Source organism: Peromyscus maniculatus, chromosome 9, assembly GCF_049852395.1.
Source record: "Peromyscus maniculatus bairdii isolate BWxNUB_F1_BW_parent chromosome 9, HU_Pman_BW_mat_3.1, whole genome shotgun sequence".
NCBI classification, from domain to species: domain Eukaryota; kingdom Metazoa; phylum Chordata; class Mammalia; order Rodentia; family Cricetidae; genus Peromyscus; species Peromyscus maniculatus.
Genome location: NC_134860.1, coordinates 10957257 through 10981793, shown reverse-complemented (window position 1 = coordinate 10981793; position 24537 = coordinate 10957257). Strand labels below are relative to the sequence as shown.

The window sequence follows — 24537 nt, the reverse complement described above, 5'->3', positions numbered from 1 at the left end:
AAATAAAAAAGCATCCCTGTAGGTATGAGTGAGGTGCTCATTAACTTCTGTTAGCAAAATGTTCCTGGGCAATGAGGCACAAGTAAAGCTCATAACAGTGTTCATCTGAGGCATGTCAAGAACTAAGGATTTGAGACCAAATCTTATAACATTCTACCTCTCTGTGTATTCACTCCTGTATTAATGCATTTATTTCATATCTTATTTCCTAAAAACAGGGCAAGTTTCAAAATATAGCTTAATTTCATAGGAACTTGCCACTGGTGGAGGAAACATGGAGGAAAATACAAGGGCAGGAAGCAGAGCTAAGAGTGTGGTCGGGTGCCCCACCCCCTTTCAGCCAGTTCTCCTTTAACATTTCACTGAATAACCTTAATTACTGAAATAAACCAGAAGCCTTCTAGACCAAGAAATATAAGACAAATTGCTTAGAAATCAAAGAGTAAATAACATGTATACATCACAAAGAATACTCATATTTCACAAAGAACATCACAAATACAATGAAAAATGTCAAACAAATGGAAGCACCCTTAGAAATTTAGCATGCTTCACAAAAGCTCCTGTAACTACCGAGTACTCCTCAGAGACAGTGGTGGTGCATGGAGTAGTGAGTATATCACATCAGCCTCACTGTCAGTGCTCAGCGAACAGCTAATACACATTAAAAAAAAAAAAAATCACTGGCTTCAAGTAACATCACATTTTTATTGCTTCAGAAAAAACTGGATGGATTTAAAAAAAAATATTTTTTCCACATGTTAAAAACAGTTATAAAGCCAGTATTTGGTAGTCGTGTCCTTTTTCATGTTTCAGAAAAGAATGCAAACAAGGTAGCAGAGATTTCTCCTTGGTGTCCTTGTCCCACATTGCACAGTGAGAACCTAAACTTGCCTACTGGAGATGTGTCAAAACAAAAAACAAAAACCAAGATACGACTATGAGATCTATAAGAAACCTGGTTTCTGGAAGGGAAAGGACAACTATATCCTGGCACTTTATAAAGGCAGGAGTTTAATTCAAGACCATTACTTTTTAGGTGTTTCCACTTTATACAGAAATGCATAGAGCAATGAGCAATACACACCAATAAAACCCTTCTTTGCCAACTCCATAGTGAACCTCCGTGTGATCTTTTCTAATTCGTTGTCCTGCAGAGACAGAAAAAAACAATGAAAAACATTTTGAACTTACTATGTATCTCAGACTGGTTAAGAAAACTAGTGGTCAATAATCCTAGCATGAAAAATGATTAAAAGGTTTGTATGGAGATATTTTATCTGTGTACTCCAATAAAGTTTATCTGAGGATCAGAGGAAAAAGCCAGCCACAATAATAAACATAGAAGTCAGGCAATGGCCAGGCAGTGGTGGCATACCCCTTTAATCCCAGCACTTGGAAGGCAGAGCCAGACGGATCTCTGTGAGTTGAAGGCCAGTCTGGTCTACAGAGTGAGATCCAGGACAGGCACCAAAACTGCACAGAGAAACCTTGTCTCGAAAAAAACCAAAAAGAAGTCAAGCAATGGTAGCACACACCTTTAATCCTATCACTAGGAAGGTAGGGATCTGTCTGGATCTCTGTGAGTTCAAGAACACACTGGGAACAGAGCTGGGCATGGTGGCACATACTTTAAATTCCAATACTAGTTAACCATAAAAGTCTGGAGGTCTGTATAGACAGACAGGAAATGATGTAGCTGGGCGGAGAGGAAGTGAGATGCAGAACAGAAAGGCATATAGGCAATGGGTATACAGGAAGTAGATCTCTTTGGCGGAGGATCTCCACATGGTAGAACATGGCTGGCTTCTTTCTGCTTTTCTGATCTCTTAGCTTTTTACCCCGCTATCTGGCTCCGGGTTTTTATTAATAAGACTGTTTAGCAACTCGTCTACAGGCTTGCCTGGACTACAAAGATTTCAAGGCAACTCTATGAAACCCTGTTTCAGAATAAAAAAGCAAAGAGGGATAGGGAGATACAGCTTCGTGGTAGAGCATTTGCTAGTATGTGAGGATCAATCCTGTGTATGTGTGTGTGCATGGGGTGAAGACATGACTGAATTCTTTCTGAGAGTCTTAACTATGAGAGAGTCAACCCTGAATGGTGTTGAACTTGTTATATGGTCTATACTGGCTGCCAACTTAGAGATCCACCCACACCTGCCAGGTGTGGTTTCTGTAATTCCAGCACTGGGGACACTGAGGCAGAAGGATCTAGAGACAGAGATATCATCCCCAAACTCTTCCTTCTGTTTCTGTCTCTCTCTCACACACAAAACAATTATATCTCTATAGAACCCATGGTTCATGCCTGCATTTTCATTTACATGTGAATTTTAATATGGGTGTGACGGCTCATGCCTGCAATCCTGGGTCTCAGGAGGACTGAAGAGAATGAGGTAAACCTGGGCTACACAGTGAATTCCTGTCTTAAAAAAAAAAAAAAAAACCTCAGGCAAAAAAGCAAAATAGAGCTGGGGTTTAATAAAGATGTTTTAATATAGGCATGAAGGCTAATAGAAAGGTACTTAAAAAAAAAAAAAGGACAAGACACATCTGAGAGGATGGGCGTGGGCTGCTGCCTCCCTTCCCCCTCCCCCAGTGTTTCTCTGTGTAGCCCTGGCTGCCCTGGAACCAGCTCTGTAGAGCAGGCTGGCCTTGAACTCAGATCCACCTGCTTCTGCCTACCAAGTGCTGGGATAAAAGGTGTGTGCTACCACCATCCAGTGGGTGTGGGATTTTTTGTTTTTTAATTTTATTTATTTCATGTGCTTTGGTGTTTTGCCTGCATGTATATCTGTGTGAAGGTACCAGATCCCCTGGAACTAGAGTTACAGGCAGTTGTAAGCTGCCATGTGGGTACTGGGAATTGAACCTGGGTCCTCTGGCAGAGCAGTCAGTGCACTTAACCACTGAGCCATCTCTCCAGCCTGGGTGTGGGATTCTTAAAGAATTAACAGAAAAAATAAGACACACCCAAGTGTGGGTGATAGGATGCTCAAGGAAGTCATCAAAGGTGAATTTCAGAGTGAATAAAATCAGGTACATTTGTACACAGATCATTAATTTAGTCTATGTTGACCACTGTAGCAACCAGTTTTAATTAACTTGGAATTAACAGAATAAACATGATTTTTATTAGATTTGTTATTTATTGCAAGAACAAAATCTCTACATCTCTTCATGTCAAGGTGGGTGGTGGTGGTGGTGGTGGTGGTGGTGGTGGTGGTGGTGGTGGTGGTGGTGCACACCTTTAATGCCAGCATTCGGGAGGCAGGCGGATCTCTGCGTTACAGGGCAGCTAGGACTGTTAAAGAAACCCTGTCTCAGAACAAAACCAAAACCAACCAACCTCCCCCCCCCCAAAAAAAACAAACAAACCCAACACCCTTCCGGTCAAAATTTTGTTTAATTTTGGTTTTTCAGGACAGGGTTTCTCTGTATAGCTCTGGCTGTACTGGAACTCACTATGTAAATCAGGCTATCCTTAAACACAGGGATCTGACTGCCTCTGCCTCCCAATGCTGGGAACCCAGCTTAAAACTTCAGATCAAAATTTCACAACATGAATAGAAATGTCTAATAGCATGAAAATATTAACTCTTTACCAAGTAAGAAAAAGGTATCTGTGGCAAACAAGCAGGTAAACAAGTATGGCAAAATACAATACTTAGCTAATTTATTATTAATTCAATAGTTATTTCTTTCCTATTCCTTCAGGAAAGCAATGGAAACCATTAATCTCACTGTATGAGGAACCCACTTTCAGGCCCTGAGTATACAAACCCCACTTGGATACTTACTGTATAGCTCTTGGGATTGATCTTAACACCTGCTTTAGCACCTCCAAATGGCACATCTGAAAGAGAAGACTGAAAGATGTTGTTCCTTATAAAGCTTAAAAAGTGTAAAAACAAAAAGCATTGTCTAGCACAGGTCGGGTATTCCTCGTCTCAAGTGCTTATTTCTTCTCTCTCTCTCTCTCCGCCCCCTCCCCCCCCTCTCTTTTGTTGGAGGTAAGGACCTAACCCAGGGCCTTGTGCTTGCTAGGCAAGCACTCTACCACTGAGCTAAATCCCCAACCCCAAGTGCTTGTTTCTTGTATTTCAAATTTTTTATTTACATATACACAATTAGACATCTTGAGGATGGGATCCAGCTCTAGATGGGAATTTTGTTTCATATACACATAGACTACAGGTAATGGTGTAGGGCATTTTACTATTGCCTACATTTTGATAATATGGATCAGGTATGGAGCTTTCTACTGGGACATCATCTTGGTGATTATATAGTTTCAGATTCTGAAGCATTTCAGGTTAGGAATACTTAACTTTGTGGTGATAGATTGCGTACCCTAATAAAGCTTGCCTGAGGATCAGAGGACAGAGCCAGCCACTAGATTAGACATAGAGGTCAGACAGTGGTGGCACACACTTAATCCTATCACTTGGGAGGCAGCGATTGGTCTGGATCTCTGTGAGTTCAAGGCCACACTGGAAACAGCCAGGCAGTGGTGGCACATGCCTTTAATCCCAGGAGGTGACATGACTGGGCAGAGAACAGTATATAAGGTGTGAGGAAACAGGAACTAAGGCAGTTCAGCTGAGACCCTTTCGAGTCAAGACTCAGAGGATTTCAGTCAGAGGATTCGTGGAGTTGGTGAGGTAATAGGTGGTGGCCGTGGCTTGCTTTGCTTTTCTGATTTTTCAGCTTTCACCCTGATATCTGGCTCTGAGTTTTTTATTATAAGACCATTTAAGATTCGAACAATACGCCGGGCGGTGGTAGCGCACGCCTTTAATCCCAGCACTCGGGAGGCAGAGCCAGGTGGATCTCTGTGAGTTCGAGGCCAGCCTGGACTACCAAGTGAGTTCCAGGAAAGGCACAAAGTTACACAGAGAAACCCTGTCTCAAAAAACAAACAAACAAAAAAAAAAAAGATTCGAACAATACAACCTTTATCACAAAAATGTATGACTGTTTTAATTCTAGAAAATTCCAGAAATTTCTAGAATTAAAATCCACTGCTGAATGCTGAAGCTATAGCTTAGATGGTAGCGTGCCTGCCTAAGAGGCAAATGCCCTGGGTTCAGTTATCCGTATCACAAGAAAACAAAGATTGTAGGCTGGCTTCTTTCCTTGTTTATGTGTTTGCATGTGTGATGTATCAGTATAGATTGATGCACACATCAATATGTAATGCAATCTCTCTCTCTCTACACACACACACACACACACACACACACACACACACACACACACACACACACGTACACCAAGGAGATATTTGTCATCATTTCCAAAATGAAAGAGTGAAATTTGTATAAAAGCTAACTGGATTTTCTTTAAACATAAATCTTTGTTAAATGCTTATCTATACTTTATAAATAAGATCAAATCATAGTAGAAGGAAAATAAATGCAGTATTCTCTTAGACATAGAGTACTGGTTAACTCTAACACCTGGCTAGCATTATAATATCTGTTCAGTAAGATTTCATTTCAACCAACCAACCAACCAACCAACCAACCAACCAACCAACCAACCAACCAACCAGGCCCTTTAAAAACAAAACAATATAAGAACTCAAGAAACTAGACATCAAAGCACTGAACAGTCCAATTAAAAAATGGGCTAAAGAGCTAAACAGAGAATTCACAAAACAAGAACTACAAATGGCTGAAAGACATTTAAAGAAATGCTCAACATCCTTAATCATCAGAGAAATGCAAATCAAAACGACTCTGAGATACCATCTTACACCTGTTAGAATGGCTAAGATCAAAAACACCAATGACAACCAATGTTGGAGAGGATGTGGAGCAAAGGGAACACTCCTCCACTGTTGGTGGGAATGTAAACTTGTACAACCACTGTGGAAATCAGTATGGCGGTTTCTCAGAAAATTAGGAATCGAACTACCTCAAGACCCAGCCATCCCACTCTTGGGCATATACCCAAAGAATGCTGATACATACCATAAAGATACATGCTCAGCTATGTTCATAGCAGCACTATTTGTAATAGCCAGAACCTGGAAACAACCTAGATGCCCATCAACGGAAGAATGGATGAAAAAAATGTGGTACATATACACAATGGAGTACTACTCAGCAGAGAAAAACAATGAAAGCATGAAATTTGCAGGCAAATGGATGGAACTAGAAAAAATCATCCTGAGTGAGGTAACCCAAACCCAGAAAGACAGTTATGGTATGTACTCACTCATTGGTGGATTCTAGATATAAAATGAACAATCAGACCACAACCCATAGAACCATAGAGGCTATATATATAGCATGGAGGTCCCTAGGACGACTGTGGCATATAATAAATTTCAGTTTTACTCAATTATTGAAAAAAAATAGCCAAATGAATGGAAACACATGAACTATGAACCAAAGGCTGAGGGGCTCCCAGCTGGAGCAGGCCCTCTGAATAGGTGAGACAGTTGATTGGCTTGATCAGTTTGGGAGGCATCTAGGCAGTGGGACCAAGTCCTGTGCTCATTCCATGAGTTGGCTGTTTGAAACCAGGAACTTATGCAGGGGAGGAAGGGACTGGACCTCCCTGGACTGAGTCTACCAAGTTGATCACAGTCCTCGGGGGAGGACTTGTCCTGGAGGAGGTGGGAATGGAGGGTGGGCTGGGGGTAAGGGGAGGGCGTGGGAGGGGGGAGAATAGGGGAACCCATGGCTGATATGTAGAACTGAATGGTATTGTAAAATAAAAAATATATATCACAAAAAAAAACAAAAAAAAAAACAAAAAAAAAAAACAAAACAATAAATCAAAACAGTTCTGTTAAAAGAATAACAGTTCTGTTAAAAAATATTTGATATTTCGAGACGGGATTTCTCTGTGCAACAGCCTTGTCTGTCTTAGAACCAGTTCTGTAAACCAGGCTGGCCCTGAACTCTAAGATCTGCCTGCCTCTGCCTCTAGAGTGCTGGGATTAAATGTGTGTGCTACCACACCGCCTCTGTTAATTTTTTTAAAAATTTATTTATTTATTTTTTATTTATTTATTTATTTTTTGCCAAGGATGGCCTTGGACTTTTTTTTTTTTTTTTTTTTTTTTTTTTTTAAAGATTTGTTTATTTATTATGAACACAGAAGAGGGTGCCAGATCTCATTTCAGATGGTTGTTAGCCACCATGTGGGTGCTGGGAATTGAACTCAGGACCTCTGGAAGAACAGTCAGTGCTCTTAACCTCTGAGCCATCTCTCCAGCCCTGTTAATTATTTTTATAGCATACTAAAAGTAACCTTGGGGCCAATAAGTTGGCTCAGCAGGTTAATAGTACTTATAAGCCTGACAACCTGAGTTTGATTCTAGGAACCCAAGTAAAGGAAACAGGAGAGAACTCTACAATGTTGCCCCTGACCCCCTTACACATATATCATAATAAACACAGTAATAAAATGGAGTCATTTAAAAGTACCCTTGCACATGAACACACTTCTGCAGAGAGTCACTTACCAACCACTGCACACTTGTATGTCATCAAGGAAGCCAGCGCCTTCACTTCATCCACACTCACATCAGTGCTGTAACGGATACCTGGAGACAGTCATTTCAAGAGTTACCGATTTAAAGCAAACTTCTGGCCAGGTAATAACAAATAAGAGCTGTAAACTAAAAATGACTACACCATTTCTATTTTATAGCCATGCCATTTCTATAAACACTTGAAATATCTTATGTATAAGGAAATCATAAAAAGCAAAAAGGAAAGATGCTAATTAGACATCCAAAAGGAGTTACAGACTGGGTACTTAATTAATTTAATGTATTCTGATAACCAAGAGTGGTCATGAAGTCTAGTTTTTACTTATAAAGGAATTTGAAGATGACAGCAGTAAGTGATTTCACAAAGACAAGGTTCTCTCCCCGGGAGAAGAAGGCAAGGCGAGAGGGCTCAGTGGGCAAAACTGTTTCCTGAGAAAGTCTGACCGACTGGGCTGGACCCCCACCCCGGAAGCTAACAGTGAAAGGCGAGAACCGACTGCTGGAAGGTATTCTACCATCTTCACAATATGCTCTGGCATGTGTGCCTACACTTCAGACAAAGAATTCAACAACAACAACAACAACAAAAAAAAAAATTCAGAGGTATCTCTAGGGTGTGGAGAGATGGCTCAGCAGTTAAGAGCACTTATTCTTCCAGGGGACCCAGGTTTAGTTAGTTCCCAGGACTCTCATGGCAGCTAACAACTGCCTGCAACTCCGGTTCCAGGGGTCCAAATGCAGATGTAGTACATAAACAGGCAAAACATCTGTACACATAAAATAAGAATAAAATTTAAAAATCACAAACAGGGTTTCATATGGCCAAGGCTGACTTTGAACCCTTGACCATGCCAAGTGGTGAGATTACAAGGATGCTTACACTATTTCTTATGCTACATTTCAGTTAAGGCTTATTAATTTTCCTCTTACTCCTTGGTTTGGGTGATTTGGTGACAGGGATCTCAACACAGGCAAATGAACAGCTACAAACTCAATCTCATTACCCTATGTGTAATTCTAGCATTCGGGAAGCTGAGGCAGGAGGATTGGCAGAAGTTTGAGGCCAGTTTGGACTGTATAGTGAGTACCAGGTCAGTCTGGGCTACACAGTGAGAACCTGTAAACCCAAATGTGTCCCTACGTATCCTGGAAGGACTAAAGTAGAGTACTGTGAAGTATTAAGCCCTAAGCCAGGCATGGTAAAGCACACTGTTGGCAATCCAGCACTCAGGAGGTGGAAGCTGGATAACTAACAGCCATGAGTTTGTGTGCAGCCTGGGCTATTCAGTGAGTAGCCGGAACCTATCTGAAATGAAACACATAAAACTAACTGAACACTAGTCCAGGAAAGTAAGTTTGTAAATAAGATGAAATAGTTTTAATAACAAAATTTTGCTTAAATACTAAAATGTTATTTTTTGAAATTACTGAAAGAGCCATAGAGTAATCTATTAGTGTAAACTGCCAAAGCACCGGGCATGGTGACGCACGCCTTTGATCCCAGCACTCGGCAGGCAGAGGCAGGCGGATCTCTGAGTTCACGGCCAGTCTGGGCTACAGTTCCAGGACTGCCAAGGCTACACAGAGAAACCCTGACTCATAAAACATACAAGCAAACAACTACGCTAAAGCAAAAACTAGGTGTGGTGCCTTGCCCAGGTGACTAGCCCAGTACCTGGACAGGTGATAATACTGCTCTTCCCTGGGGTAAGCGCTGTGGAACTCGGCACAGAACCTTGTACTGTCAAGTCAACTAACTACTAGTTACTACTGTCACAAGCAATTACAAACTAGCAGCACACATCAAAGCAATTTACAGGCAGGGTCTTGCTGCACAGCTTAGGCTGGCCTTGAACTTGCTACCGTCCTGCCTTCATTTGCCAAGTGCTGGGATTATGGCTGTGAAGCAATTTACTTTTTCAAAAGGGTGTATTCTGACAGAAAACTGAACACACACATTAATTACCTTGGCTTTATTACTTCTCAAGATAAACCAGTAGAATTTGCATGTCTGCAATTTAAACACTCAGGAGGAGGGTTTGTGGCCAGCCAGGATTAGTGATTTCCAGGCTAGGGAGACTTGTCTCAAAAAACAAAAACAAAAAACCAAGGGCTGGATGGAGCTTAGGGTAGAGCAACTGCCTAGCACTGAAAAGGCTCGGGTTTGGCATGCAGCACTGTAAAACAAAACCAATCAACCAGCCGCCAGTGTGCGGGCTCAGCGGCTAACAGTGCTTGCCACGAAGCGTAACTACTTGCCTTTAATCCCTGGGACTCACATGACAGTAGATAACTGATATGCAAATGCTGTGGCACCCCAAACACACACAAATAAACAAAATCAAATAAAGTTACTACTTCCCTTACATATACCATTTAAAAATTACTAATGTTCTTTTATTACAAAAATCTTGGAAAGACAACAGTTAGAAATTGAGGGCATAACAAAACACGTGTTTCCAATTGATGGATCTCTGGGATTCTTGTTTGTGAAGTGAAGAAAAATTTCCCCAACTACACCCACGTGGAATTATTAGTCGAGCCTCAGGCATTTTCTTGCCGACTATGAACTAATGAGGAACTTGTACTGGAGGCATGGGAGGAGTCTCAGGAAAGCAGAAGCTGAGTGGATTAGCCCTGGAGCAGACAAAAGCAGGAAGAAAGGGGCATAATAGAGACTGTGGGGTCAAGAGGGTTTTCTAATTAATCACAGCACATATAGATGTTTTTACTACTGGACTAGCAGGCACAGTAGTATATGGTCAAGCTGTCATAAATAACAGGAGATGGCAAAGTAAACCCCAGGAAACAAGAGATAACCTACACTCCAGGAAAGCTAGCTATTCTCCCTCTGGGATCCAAAGACAGTCTTGGAAATTCTTCACCACATCTGAATAGACATTTAAGATCTTTATGTAAGAACAGGACTGCAGAAATGAAGATACAGTGGTAATTCATTCTGTTGAGGAATTAGCACAGTTGGAGTAGACGAAGAACAAACTATAATTCTAGAAACAGAAAGGTAAAGCATCTGAGTGTCACCTGTAGTCTCTATTGCTGTTGGCATTACTGTGCTTGGAAAGAACTCATCTGGGTTTGGGGCAGCAGTGCTAGTCGGTATAGAGATTAGCACTAAGAGGACTGAGTGTAGAGGATGGTAATAAAAAGCAATAGCCCCACTGGACACCTAGAATGGCCAATGGGTTGATTGCAGAACTGCGAACCACAGAATGGGTATCTTTAGAGGAGGGACCTCAAATCTGGGGCCATGTTCTGCTCTGCTGACAAAATAATCTATGCTCTGGTCCACCAGAGAAAACCACAACCGCCACTGTGACAATGTTGGTATCTACCCATTGGGGAACACTGGAAGGGCAGAGTCTTTGTTTTAAGGTCTCTACTGCTGTGATAAAACACCATCACCATAAAGAACTCGGGGAAGAAAGGGTTTATTTCAGATTACACTTCCACATTGTTGCCTATCATCAAAGGAAATCAGGGCAGGAACCCAAACAGGGCAGGAGCTGATACAGAGGTCATAAAAGAGTGCTGCTTACTGGCTTGCTCAGTCTGCTTTCTTACAGCACCCAGAACCATCAGCCCAGAAGTGAGGCTGCCCACAGTGAGCTGTGCCCTCAATTGCTAATCAGAAAACACCACAGCTTGTCCACAGGCCAATTTCTCAACTGAGGTTCCCTTTTCCAAAATTACTCTAGCTCTTGTCAAGTTAACTTAAAACCAGCCAGCACAGGCAGTGACAGAACGAAAAGTTTACTACCATGGGAAACTTTGAAATAGGACAGTTCCATCCCCGGGATTCACATGGTTGAAAGGGAGGACCAGATTCTTCCAAGTTGTCCTCTGACTTTCATGCACATACCCTCAACCCCCACAAAATAAGTTAAACAAAATAAAACCCACAAAAATAAAAAACAAAACCAAAGCAAACCAACCAAGTCTTCCACCCCTTCAAAACTAGCTGGAATTGCCATAGTGACAGAGAAAACAAACCACCAGCTCATAACATTAAAAAAAAAAAAAAAAAAAAAAAAGACTGAGTGAAAACCACAACTGACAGCTTAACATTTTTTCCCTTTTTCTAGCTGAATCAAAACCGAAGACCCACTGACACATCTCCTCAGCTACCATCTTTTGGTATGGTGAATCAGTAAATAAACATTTACGGAAATCAAAAAATTTTAAAATGACTTGAACTGGTATCTCTTTAATGGGGCATAGTTTATCCATCAGAAATTCAAATTCCGGCTGTGTTCTAGATGATCTACTTAATCAACTAGAGTTCTAAGCTGTGAATGCAGCTCAGGGCTAGAGCGCTTGTGCAAGGCCCTGGGCTTTGTCACTCACAGACAGGAGAAGGGAAAGGAAGGGAGAGGAGGAAGAAAACCAATCAGCTCCCGTGGTGGTGCCGAGGAACTGCTCTGTCTCAGAAGGCAGGAACATGCCTTTTAAGAACTGCCAACCCACTACTGTACCTGTTCACTTTAGCCCCTTGGAAGAGACAAACTCAAGCTTCCTGAGAAACAAAGTTTAGCCTCTTCACTGAAAATTTAAATTATGTCTTACACATGAATGTTTTTAAATCACAATTTAAGTCACTTGATCAGCACTTGTGACCAGCCTTTTCCTTTGGGAGTGGGCATTCTCAGTAACTTAAGTCTGCATCCTGGGAATGGGCTAATATATATTATTCATATCTTCCCAAATAATCTCTATGTGTTTGTTACTATAAACACTGTAGCTGTCTTTGTGCTTAAAGCTTATCACCCTGACAGATGAGAGATTATACATTAAAAAGGAATTTTTAAATAAAAATATTTCTTATTCTTTTCTTCTGACAATGACTTAGTCCTTCTTTCATTTCCAACAGGTTTGATGCTAAACTACTGAGTATAAAGTTGGGTGACAGCTAGGTATGATGGTGCATGCCTCTAATCCCAGCACACAGGGACCTGAGGCCAGCATGGGCTACATAGTCAATATGATAACCTGACCTCCAGATGATGATGGGTGAAATTTAGCAAAAGGCAACAGTAACTATCCTAACTTATTATGAAAAGATTCAAAGGGCTGAAGGATTAAAACCTCAGCTATCTAGTTTCAGTGGGTCTTCAGAGAGTAAGAGCGAGCAGAGTTACTACTAAAGAAAGGGGGGCAACCGACCACAGAGACAACTGTCAAGACGGGACTATGTACTATGCAAGGGCAGTCAAGAAAAATACACGTGTGACCGTTACACATCACTACACAATACAGCCTTCAACTTTTAAAGCCTTATCTTTAAAATGAGACATTTTCATTGATGTGTGTGTGTGTGTGTGTGTGTGTGTGTGTGTGTGTGTGTGTGAGAGAGAGAGAGAGAGAGAGAGAGAGAGAGAGAGAGAGAGAGAGAGAGAGAACGAGAGCGAGAGACCCAGTATGTGTGTGCAAGTCAGAGGACAATCTGGAGTTAGTTCTCTCCTACCATGTAGATCCCAGGGATGGAAATCAGGTCATGAGGCTTGGCAGCAAATGCATTTACCTGATGAACCATTTTGCTAACCCTATTCTCTTTACTGGGTTATGGTCTAAAGCCTCCAGGGGATAATTGAAAGTATGCATGATACCACACCCTTTAAATACTATGTATTTCCTAATCATATATACAAACCATATAAACTATTACTTTTCAATAAAAAACTTAAAAAAAAATAAGTTTGATGTGTATGGGTTTTTTGCCTGCCTGTATGTCTGTGCACTAAGTGCATGCCTGGTGCCCAGGGAGGTCAGAAGAGGGCACCGGATCACCTGGAACTAGAGTTCTAGGCAGTTTTGAGCAGCCGTGTGCTGAGAACTGAACCAGGGTTCTCAGAAAGGTGCCCTTAATGGCAGAGTTATCTCCCGAACTTCCATTTCATTTTCCCTTAATTTTTTTTAAGACTATGGCTTTGCAGCCTCAGCCCTCCTCCTACCTCAGCCCCCTAACTGATGGGATTGTAGGTGTGATCCATCACACTTGGCAAAGGAAGCTCTTTATGGCTGCTCTTTGGCATATCTAAATATCACAAAGCACAGGAATATGAATATGGCAAGACAAAGGTATGGCCATGAGGAAGCGGTTAGCATGAGATTGTATGCCACTTCCCAGAATGGCCCACAAGACTACTGATGGCCTATCTCTGGGATTTCCTACTTAATACATTAGACTATGCTTGAACGGCTTTTCAGGTGGGGCTGCTGTTGCCCCATTCTGTCCCTAGTACCATTACTTTTTCTATCAATCTCTTTGACTGGAAACTTTGTGGTTTTCCTGTCTCCATCTCATATATACTCACTATGGAATACCATCGTTCCTTCAAAATATTTTTACTTTAATTTACAAATACTGGGTTTGTGCCGGGTAGTGGTAGCAGCACTCAGGAGGCAGAGGCAGAGGCAGGCGGATCTCTGTGAGTTCGAGGCCAGCCTGGTCTACAGAGCAAGTTCCAGGACAGCCAGGGCTACAGAGAAACTCTGTCTCAAACAAAACAAAACAAAACAAAACAAAACAAAACAAAACAAATAAAACAAGAACTGGGAAGCTGGGCGGTGGTGGCGTACGCCTTTAATCCCAGCACTTGGGACACAGAGGCAGGGGGATCTCTGTGAGTTCGAGGCCAGCCTGGTCTACAGAGCAAGTTCCAGGAAAGGCTCCAAAGCTACAGAGAAACCCTGTCTTGAAAAACCAAAAACAACCAAGAACTGGGTTTGACTTGGATACAAATCCAGGGGTTTCGACAGACCCTCCTCAGGTTCCGCACTATGCTACTTGGACAAATACTTTACATATAACTAAGGATACAGGAAGCGAATTTCCTTCCCCAAGGAGCTAGGGGTACACCATCCTCCAGGCACATAGATGTACTCACCAACCTGGAAGCTCTCTGAACTTCCCATTTTTTCTTTCTTTCTTTCTTTCTCTCTCTCTCTCTCTCTCTTTCCTTTTTTTTTTTTTTGGTTTTTTGAGACAGGGTTTCTCTGTGTAGTTTTGGTGCCTGTCCTGGATCTTACTCTGTAGACCAGGCTGGCCTCGAACTCACAGAGATCATCCTGCCTCTGCCTCCCAAGTGCTGGGATTAAAGGTGTGCGCCACCACCGCCTGGCTGAACTTCCCATTTTCTTATCACCATTTTCTTTTTTTGTACAAGACCCACTATGTAGTCCCAGCTAACTTGGACTCTCTGGAGACCAGACTAGCCTTAAACTAAGAGTTCTTCCTGCTTCTGTCCTCAGTATCTATAACATTAGTGTTAGATAAAAACTGATTTTCATAAACAGTTTAAGTTGTCACAGTGGAAAATCCAACTTCTTTCTGTCACAAGCCCAAAAGCTCGCCTTCTCACTTCTTCTATGTACACATTAATCATTACCCATTTTCTGGAGTTCAGTGTGCACTGGGGCTTGGTTTCCGATCTATGACGTGCCAGTTTTTACAAAGTGTGCTCTACAAGTGACCTGTAACTAGTTAAGTGGACTTGCATACACAAAGAACGTGAGACAAGACAATCTGTAGCACACATTGCCTCAGGTTTCAGAGCTCCTCATTTGTTAGCACATTGGGGCTGGAGATACACGGATTTATGAAATGACAGGTCTTTCTTTATAAAGGCAAACGGTTTTGTATTTAACTAAAAAGTATTACAAACACCTCACAGCTAAGTACAAAAGAATGTATAAATCATCTGGCTTATAACACAGCCTAAATTCTGTATTTTATTTTGTACCAGCAAGATAGCCATGCTTTCAAAATATTAGAAGGTTATACAAGATACCCATCTACTGCTCACCATCTATATTTAAATGATGATTTGAACAAGTTCCAACATAGGAGAAAGAACCATTGATGGGATTTTTTGACTTAATGGTTTTAAGATCAAGACACTGAGGGGTAAGTTAGAAGACAAAGAAAAGTGACTCATAATCAGTTGATGGCTGAATTCTTTCTTCTAAACTTTTTATTTTAAAGTTTCATTTTGTGTGTATGAGTGTTTTGCCTGCATGTATGAACGTGCACCACATGATGTCTGGTGCTTGAGAAGGTCAGAAGTAGGCACATCACTGGAACTGGAGATGTGGATGGTTGTGAGTCACCATTGAGGGCCGGGAATCAAACCGGGTCCTCTGTAAGAGCAGCAAGTGCTCTCAACTGATGAGTTGTCCTCCAGGCCCCAAACTGAATTTTAAGATCTTTATGCTAGCTGTTAATAGAACAGTCTGCTGAGAAAGTTGCTCTCTTTCAGAATGCGTAGCTTCAGGAGAGATGCAAATGGAGAGGTGAGGGAAGGCACCCACCAAAATGCGACTCTACCCTGGCAAACAACCGTGTGACATGATGCACCCAGAACATCCTCATGCCTAATAGGAACAATCTCTACAATGCTTTAAAACATATCAGAACCTTTGAACAAGTCCTCTCAGATCAGTTCTTTACTACAATATCCATCTTTGCTACAGAATACAATTTTTTTTTTTGAACAGGGTCTATCTCTGTAGCCCAGGCTGGCCCTGAACTTCAGATCCCCTAGCTTTGCTTCTTTAGTGCTGAGGATTACAGAATAAGGTGCACACTGCCATACCTGGCTACTGATTAAATCTAAGACCTTGAATATGCTAGGCAAGGCTCCACTCAGTTAAGTCACTAGTCCCAGAGGCAAATCTAGTAGCCTCAGTTAAATATGACTTGGAAAAACAGAACCACCAAAGCAGGTTTATTAAATATTTACTTAGAATAAAGTACTCACCAGTACCCCCACGTCTTAAACTACCTCTTTTCATTATAGTTCAGACTACTGCTTCAATATGATTTGTTTTTGTTTTTTTGAGTCAGGGTCTTACTGAGTAGCTCAGGCTGAACTTCAACTCACAATTCTCCTGGCTCAGCCCTCAGAGCTAGGGTTGCAGGCAAGTTGTCACTGGGCCTGGTTCAACCTTGAGGATTTTATTTTAGGGAATTCAGGTCTAAGGTCACCATGGAGGAAAGATTAGATATAGAAAGTTGAAGTCTGGGAAAAGGATTTCAAGGAACAGATGAGGGTTCCCTTAATAAACACTGGGAGATCTGGGCATGAGGACACAGGCCTTATTTCCAGCAAGCAGGAAACTGAGGAAGGAGAAACAAAAACAGAATCCCCAAAATACCGAGAGAGAAGAGACTTTACTTGGGGGTGGTAGAGGCATTGTAAAAATATTTAAGAGTTAAGACTGTTCAACTGTACAGGGGTTATTTAAAGAAAATGTTTTGTCTTGTTTTTTTAAATCCCAAGCACCTAAGACATCCTATATTTCTAAGACTGGAGGCTATGATTAACAGCTTTCAAATGAGAGATTCGGTCCTATATTACCCAGACTCATCTCTAACTTCTGGGTTCCAATGGTCCCCCATATCTCAGTCTCCTGAGTAGCTGGGAGATGCATACTAAACAGTTGGCTTTTTGATAATTTTCTTAGATAGCTTTAGGTTTTTGGCAGAAAAAAATCCCCACTGAAAATAAGTTCCTCTTAAGCATGTTTTCTGCAGGAGTGCTGAGACTGCTAACACTTTGAAACAAATGATGGGAGTCCATAGCACTCAGATTTTGCTAATCATCTAATATACTATTTATTTATTTTCTTAAGGGCTTTCATGGTTATACAATCTCTGCCAGTTCATAAAGTTTAAAGATCATTTTTTTTCTTGCTGTATCATCATGCAGTGCGGTTGCTGTTAACTAACAACACATCAGTGTCTCTGTTTCTGTCCTGGAACTTAGCAGCTCTCTCTCTCAGTACCAGGCCTCTCTGTAGGATTTTGTCTTTCAATGTACTCTGGGCAAGTGCTATGGTTACTGGGTAAGGCTGATATTTGTTGCTACGTACATTATTTTGGTATTAAAACTTCTGTGACAACAAAAGCATTTAAAATGACACACTATGGCAAACTTGAATTGCTTATGGAGCTGTGACAAGACAGATAGAGGACCTGGGCTCAAAAACACCAAATCACAGGACACAGAAGAGCTATCCTAAGAGAATGGAAATGTTGCATGCCCTTTGTAAAGACAAGGATAACTTAGCATTTGCAATACAATGCCTCTTGCTCCAACATCCTTGTTTGCTCTGTAGCGGGCACAAAAGTGTTCCCGGCTTGGGGAATAAAGGAGTGGTAGGAAGAAGGAAGGTGCCGGACAATGACTACCCGTTTTATAGGATTTCCCAACTGCCTGGGAAATTAGAGGTCAAAGTGGTTCCAACAGCTGCTAGCAGAGGGAACTACTGAGTTAAGGGACAATTAGGCTCCAAAGGTACATCCTAGAAGTAGGTGGACTCAATGCAAATTTGGTAAATCATTGAACTCTCTTAGCCATAACCTTTGTTCCACCACCAAGAACACCACCCCAGCTTCAGCTTTTCCGGTGTAGAAACATTTTTACAATTTACCCTAAAAAAAAAAAACCTCAGCTGGTAGCAAAGACTACGGGATAACAGAGGCTGACAACGGTCTAGCCCAGTGGTTCTCAAACTGTGGGCCGAGACTCTACAGATTCATATAGCATTTATTTACATCACGATTCATAACAGTAGCAAAAATAGTTATGAAGTAGCAACGAAATAATTTTGTGGTTGGAGGTCACCACAACATGAGGAACTGTATTAAATAAAGGGTCGCAGCACTAGGAAGATTGAGACCCACTGGTCTAGTCCAAACTCCTCTGTGTTCACTTGCCAATCCAACCCCCGTCAAGGCTCCTACTCCACAGCAAAGGAACAAAGATGGTTTTCCCGTTACTCTTATGTCATTTTTTAGCACTCTTAAAGCTGTATTGTGAAATGTATTGGGGACAAAATGAAAAAAAGGTTTTTACTTGCCTAAAAAAAAAAAGCAACGTGACTAGAAAACCCAAATCTACACACATCCAAAAACTTAAACCACAGGATACCTTGATGACTGCGGAGGCTCAAATCTGGTACTAGCCAGGACAAGAACACACCCCCACGGCTATTTCATTCTATTGGCTGGCAGGTAGTTCTGTAGTCTACACCCTTTAGATTTAATGTCAGGACGCCCTATGTTTGTCAGAGACGGTTACAGCGCTCCATTTTTTTTTTTTTTTTGAAGGGGAGGAGAGGAAAGGGGCACAACACAAGAAGCCACCAGTGTAAAAATTCTATTAATTTGTAAGACTAGTGAGCTCCGTTGGTCAATAAAACTTTCTAGATTCCAACACCAGAAAGAAAATCATTTGCTCTGTTCTTGTATCATCGGCCACTGGTGTTTCGGGGCTCACGCTAGGTGACAGGCACTGAGGCCAAAAGGGAACCGGTGCAGCGTCCTCAGTGCGGACGACACCAACACATGCAGAGGCCCGGGTGAAGGTCTGCCCGGAAAGAAGGCTGGCAAATTACGTGGTAGTTTCAGGGTGGAAAAAATAAAAAAAAATCAGTATCCTCTAAGGCTGCCACACCCTAGGCGGGGAGCTTGGAGGGGGCCCGGCCTGCTGGGCTGGGCTGGGCCGAGTAGCGGCCCGGGCTGCTGGAGGCTGGAGGGGAGGGCGGGCGGGACGGGGCCGGCGGGCGCTCACCTCCCTTGCAGGGCGTGCGGTGCTGGCTGTGCTGGGCCCGGTAGCCTTCGATGACCTCCCAGGAGCCGTCGTCGCGCCGGATGGGGAAGGAGAGGCTCAACACATGGTTGCAGGGCTTGATGATCCGCAGGATGCCGCGCACCCGGTTCCGCTTCTGCTCCTCGCTCTCCCGGGTCTTCAGGTCTTCCACCAGCTTGTCCTCCACGATGCTGGCGCCACGGTCGAAGAAGCCCTCCACCATCTTGAAGAAGTTGGGGTCGTCTTCGCGGTCGGCGGCCGCCTCGCTGTAGTGGCGGCGGGCGGCGGGCGCGAGCCCGGAAAGCGGGGCAGCGGAGGGCTGACCGCGGGCCCAGCCCAGCAGCGCGGCCGAATCTGCGACCGCAGAGCCCAGGGCAGCGGGCCCGGAGCGGGACAGCAGCAGTGCTTCTCCCAGGCGGCGGTACATGGCGGCGGGCTGAGGAGAGAGCGGCGGGGCCCGAGGAGACCAGAGCTCGCAGGCCTGGACGGCGGGAGGAAGGGCTGGGCGCGCGCTGCCCTTTTAAGCCGCAGCTTCCTGCTTGCCTGGCTGTCCCCTCCCCTGCGCAGCTTCTCGCCCCACCGGGAGGACGGACTTCGGCGGCCGCGCGCCGCCCAGGGCGCTGGGCCTCCCCCTCCGCCGCGGCCTCGCCCGGCCTCCAGGCGGCGGCGGCGGCGGCGCGTGCCGGTGCGGCGTCGGGGGCGCGCAGGCGCAGACGGGGCTTGGTGCGCATGCTCGGCGGGGCGGGGCCAGCGCGGGCACGCGCGCGCGCGGGGGCCCCGGGGAGGGAGGCCTAGGGTCTCGGGGGCCGTCGGGAGCGTGGGCGGCCCGCGAGGTCGGTCCCCCGTCACTCGTGCGGAGGCCAGGTCGGGAGGAGCGGACTGCCGCCGGGCCACGCGGTCTGGCCAGCCACCCGGGGCCGCGAGAGTCACCAGGCCCCTCCTTTCCGCCCTCGGCCGGAGCGGAGTGTGCGGGTTCGCGGCGCGGCGCGGCCGGCCGGAGAGCGAGGCAGTGCAGCGGCCGCCGAGGCGCCGGGGGAGTTCAGACTGGGAAGCAAGAAGTCTTAGGACTAGAGGGAGGAGACCCAGGCCGCACTGGCCTTTCCGTTGCACACGGTTTTAGTGTGTTCTGTTCAACTGTTCAGCGATTTTGAGGTAACATAGTAATGCAAAGCATTGTTGTCTCTTGAAGTGTGCCAGTTTTTAATTTTTATTTTTTTTAAGCCAGTTTCACACTGTAGCCCCAGGCTAGCCTGAAACTCAGCGCCACATGCCTGCTTCATCCCCTCGAGTGCTAGGATTACCGGCATGGGTCACCACACCCACTCATTGTTGTAACTACAATGGACTGAGTGTGTGCCTAGCCTTTAGAATTATGTCGTAAAGTGCCATACATACGTACATATGTACGTACGTACGTATGTATGCTTTAAGTGGTCCAGGATCTGGTTTGTGAATTATGTTTCAAAATTTAAAATTTGTAAATTATGTTTCAAATTTTAAATTGTAAATTATATAAATTATAATGTATACTTACACACACATGTATAATGTTCTTTAAATGGTCCAGGATCTGATTTGTAAATTATAAGTTTCACAATGGTAGCCAGGCTTGGGGGTTGTATGCCTGGAACCCTAGGACTTGGGAGGTGAGGGTAAGGGATTGAGTTTGAGACCAGCCTGCGCTACATGACACATCCTTTTTTCTTCAAAACAAAAATGAATCTACATGAGAATTCATTCTCTCTCTCTGTCTCTCTCTCTCTCTCTCTCTCTCTCTCTCTCTCTCTCTCTCACACACACACACACACACACACACACACACACACACACACACACGTGCTTGCAAAGGCCCAATAACATCCTTTAAGGCAAGTCACCAAATGTCACATTGCCACATTACTAGTGAAAGCACCCCAGGTGACAACCTAGATCAGTTAAATGACATTCATTTACCTCCGTGTACTCTGAAGCAAAATCGATCTTTCTTTACCAGTGCAGCTTATATCTTACCCTACTTACCGAATAAATGATAACTGTTAATTATATTAGTATTGTTTTTTTTTTTTTTTTTTTTTTTTTTTTTTTTAGTAAAAAAGATTATCTGGCCTGCTTCATGATTTTGGCTTGATGTGAAAAGATTAAGGTACCGAAGAATATCCTTTTCACTTGATAATAGTATCACTTTATGATTTTTACATTGTAAGAAACAAAACATTCCCTCTCCTACCTGAAGCTCCAGGAGAAGAGAGCCCTCAGATCCTGAAGTTTAAGCAGGACCCTGCTAGTGTCCCTGAGCACATGGGCATGGTTTTCTTTCCATGTTAAAGTCTTTGATACGTTTTCAGAAGAATGGTTTAAGAACTTAGTTTTATCTTTCTTAGTTTTGGTTTAGTTTTTTGTTTTGAGACGAGAGTCTTACTCTATAACCCAGGCAAGTCTGTAACTGAAGTGGCTCAGGCTGGGATTGCCTCATAAGCTACCTTATCAGATAATTTTCTTTCTTTCTTGATAACCATAGCCTTCAAAATAAATAAATAAATAAATAAATGTTTAATATTGCTTTTTCTATGGTTTAGTTACCCGAATGGAAGATGGTGGAGTTGACATTTTTAGAAGTGATGAGAAACACAGCAGTAGAAACTGTTTTTTAAATTGCATTTTAATATACACAATTTATTTATACACATAATTAAATTTATGTATGTAAATTATGTACATAATAATATACATAATTAAATTAATATACATAATTTAAAAATATTGTTTGTCAGTATTATAAAAATGACTCTCAGATCAGTGAGCATGGTGGTACTGCCTTTTTTTCTCAGTGCTGGGCAGTTAAAGCAAGAGAATTGCCATGAATTTGAGGCTATCCTGGGCCACATAGTGAATTCCAGGATAGCCAGCAAGACACTGTATTAAGGAGAGAAAGACAAACCAACAAAATAACAACTCAGAATCTAATAATGTAGCTGCTTTTGTTAAGAATTTTTAATAATGTTTTAACATATGCAAGTTACACAACATTTAAACAGTGTATATTTATAGGTTCTAAAGAGCAAGAGTGAGTGGGCATGTGTTTGACAACATGCCTTTGATCTCTGGCAGAGGGGCTTGTATCTGATTTGGAGAGGAGCTTCGCCTACATAGTGAGAACCTATTCCCCTCCTCCTCACCCCCCCAAAAGGACGAACTTCTACAAGTCCACCTCTTTAACCCCTGTTTAGTATATATATAGTTGGAGTTTTCCTTCCACCTTGAAGGAGGTGTTGTAACCCCTTACTTGACAGGAGGCCCTGAGGCTGGGGGCACAAGTACATTGTCAGGGTTCACCTATCCAATAAATAGGCTGTGATTCAAACATGCATATATGACTCCAAAACTGTGTTACTTTTGCCTATTCAAAAATGTATATTTGTTTCATTTAGAATACATTTGACTGCTTTGTAAAATATATGAATAATGTCCAAATTACAGTTTAATTATTCATAGTAATTTTCATTTCAAAAAGAGACCAAAATTTAACTTGAAAGGAATTTTAGTCTTTGATGGCATCCAACAAAGACAAATTGGTTTTCTGCCTTTGAGGTTGATATGACTTTTTCTTGCTATTTTACAATCTTGCCCTGTTCTTGATCTATAGTGCTCTTTTGTACTTTCAAGTACTTGAAAAAGATTTTAGAAGAATGTTAGAACTTAGACATAGCATATAAATACAGGAGCAGAAATCATTGATGGATTATTTAGCTTGAAAGGGTTGTATACATTTTCTATTCTGTACATGTCATTTAAATGGAATCATTCGGTATATGATCCTTAGATGCTGTAAACATATATTAATGTAGCCACTTCATTGCCTGACTGTACCCCTCCTCCTCTCTTTGTTTATTATCTATCACTAAACTATACCCACAACTGTCACATTTTTAAGATTCGTTGGTTACAGACAGGCCTTTGCTTATTTTGATAGGAAGAGTATTTGTTATGAACAGTCTTATACAAGTTTTTGTGTAGAAGTAATTTGCCATTCTCGTGTGTGTTTACCTGGGAAGGGAATTGCTAGGCTATGTGGTAAGTTTGAGTTTTACCGTCTGAGAAATTGTCAAATTGTTTTCCACATTGACTGCACTGTTTTAATTTCCATTGACCGTGTAAATGGATTCCAGTTTCTCTCCTCACCAGTGTTTCTATCTTTTTCATTATAGCATCTTGTGGTGTTAAGTGGGATCATTTGCCTCTCCTTGGAGTCTAATAGTCTAGTAATGTGGAGATTGAGCAGCTTGCTGTGTGCGTGTGCGTGTGCGTGTGCGTGTGTGTGTGTGTGTGTGTGTTCTCTCTCTCTCTCTCTCTCTCTCTCTCTCTCTCTCTCTCTCTCTCTCTCTCTCTCTCTCTCTCTTTCTTGACAGGGTTTCTCTACGTTACAGCTCTGGCTGTCCTGGAACTCACTCTGTAGACCATGCTGGCCTGGAACTCAGAGATCCGCCTGCCTCTGCCTCTAAAGTGCTGGAATCAAAGGCATGTGCCATTATACCTGACTCTTCCTCTCCTCTCCTCTCCTCTCCTCTCCTCTCCTCTCCTCTCCTCTCCTCTCCTCTCCTCTCCTCTCCTCTCCTCTCCTCTCCTCTCCTCTCCTCTCTTCTCCTCCTTCCTCTCCTTCCCCCCCTTTCTTTTTTTCTTTTTGGGACAAGGTCTCATTTTATAGTTTAGGGTTGTCCAGTAACTTACTATGTAGCCCAGCCTATAGCAATCTTCCTACTTCAGCCACTTCAGTATTGAGCTTAGAGGAGTGAACTTTGAATCCTAGATTGTCTTTTTATTATATATATATATATATATTTGAGATAAGGAGGGTCTCATGTATTGTAGTGTGGCCACAAGATCACTTTGTAGTTGAGGATGACCTTGTGCCCCCAATCCTCCTGCCTCTTCCAAGTATTGGTATTACAGGCATGTGCCACCTCACTCAGTTCCCTTTTATTAATGAATTATGAGCATTCTTTTGGTACTTCGGCTGTAAGTGCTCTGTAGGATATGTGCTTGCAAGTGTTTTCCTTCTTTCTAAGCGTTATCTTCATGTGTGTGTACGATAGTATATCTCTGGAAAATAAACTTACTAAACTTGTTTGTAGATCTTCATTCATCCATATGCCCATTCTCTTATTTAAATTTTGTTGTTATTGTGTGTTGGGGGCTGTGCCTGTTGCAGCGCATATGTAGGTCAGAAGACAAGTTTTCAGAGTAGGTTTTCGTGGGGTTCCCTGCAGGTGTTATTCAGGGAAGTGAACCCCACGAAGAGATAAGAATGAAAACCCGGTGCAGATTGACTTTGTCAACCTCAATCAGACTTCTGGGAGTCTCATGCCAGGCAGTTCATTGTCGGCATATTTAAAGCAGTACCATTTGGGAAAA

At 42.7% G+C, this 24537-nt stretch overlaps 2 protein-coding genes across 11 annotated transcripts in view; one reads left to right on the top strand and one right to left on the bottom strand.

Annotated features, from left to right (window-relative positions):
- Glud1 (glutamate dehydrogenase 1) overlaps positions 1–19788 on the bottom strand; it is a 37004-nt gene extending 17216 nt beyond the window's left edge. The window contains exons 1-4 of the mRNA XM_006976701.3: positions 19111–19788; positions 7487–7567; positions 3804–3859; positions 1088–1151 (exon numbers count right to left, since the gene is read on the bottom strand). Coding sequence (XP_006976763.1) covers positions 1088–1151; positions 3804–3859; positions 7487–7567; positions 19111–19555 — 646 coding nt within the window. The 5' untranslated portion in view covers positions 19556–19788. The remainder of the gene's footprint in view (positions 1–1087; positions 1152–3803; positions 3860–7486; positions 7568–19110) is intronic.
- Positions 19789–19897: 109 nt separating this feature from the next.
- The window catches only part of Shld2 (shieldin complex subunit 2), an 81637-nt gene continuing 76997 nt past the window's right edge, over positions 19898–24537 (top strand). For 3 of the 10 annotated variants that reach the window (XM_076544397.1, XM_076544395.1, XM_076544391.1), the window contains exons 1-2: positions 19898–20280; positions 21217–21271. The gene's annotated coding sequence lies outside the window, so the exon portion shown is untranslated. The remainder of the gene's footprint in view (positions 20281–21216; positions 21272–24537) is intronic. The other 7 variants (XM_015995621.3, XM_076544396.1, XM_042284328.2 and 4 more) reach the window with 3 other exon arrangements.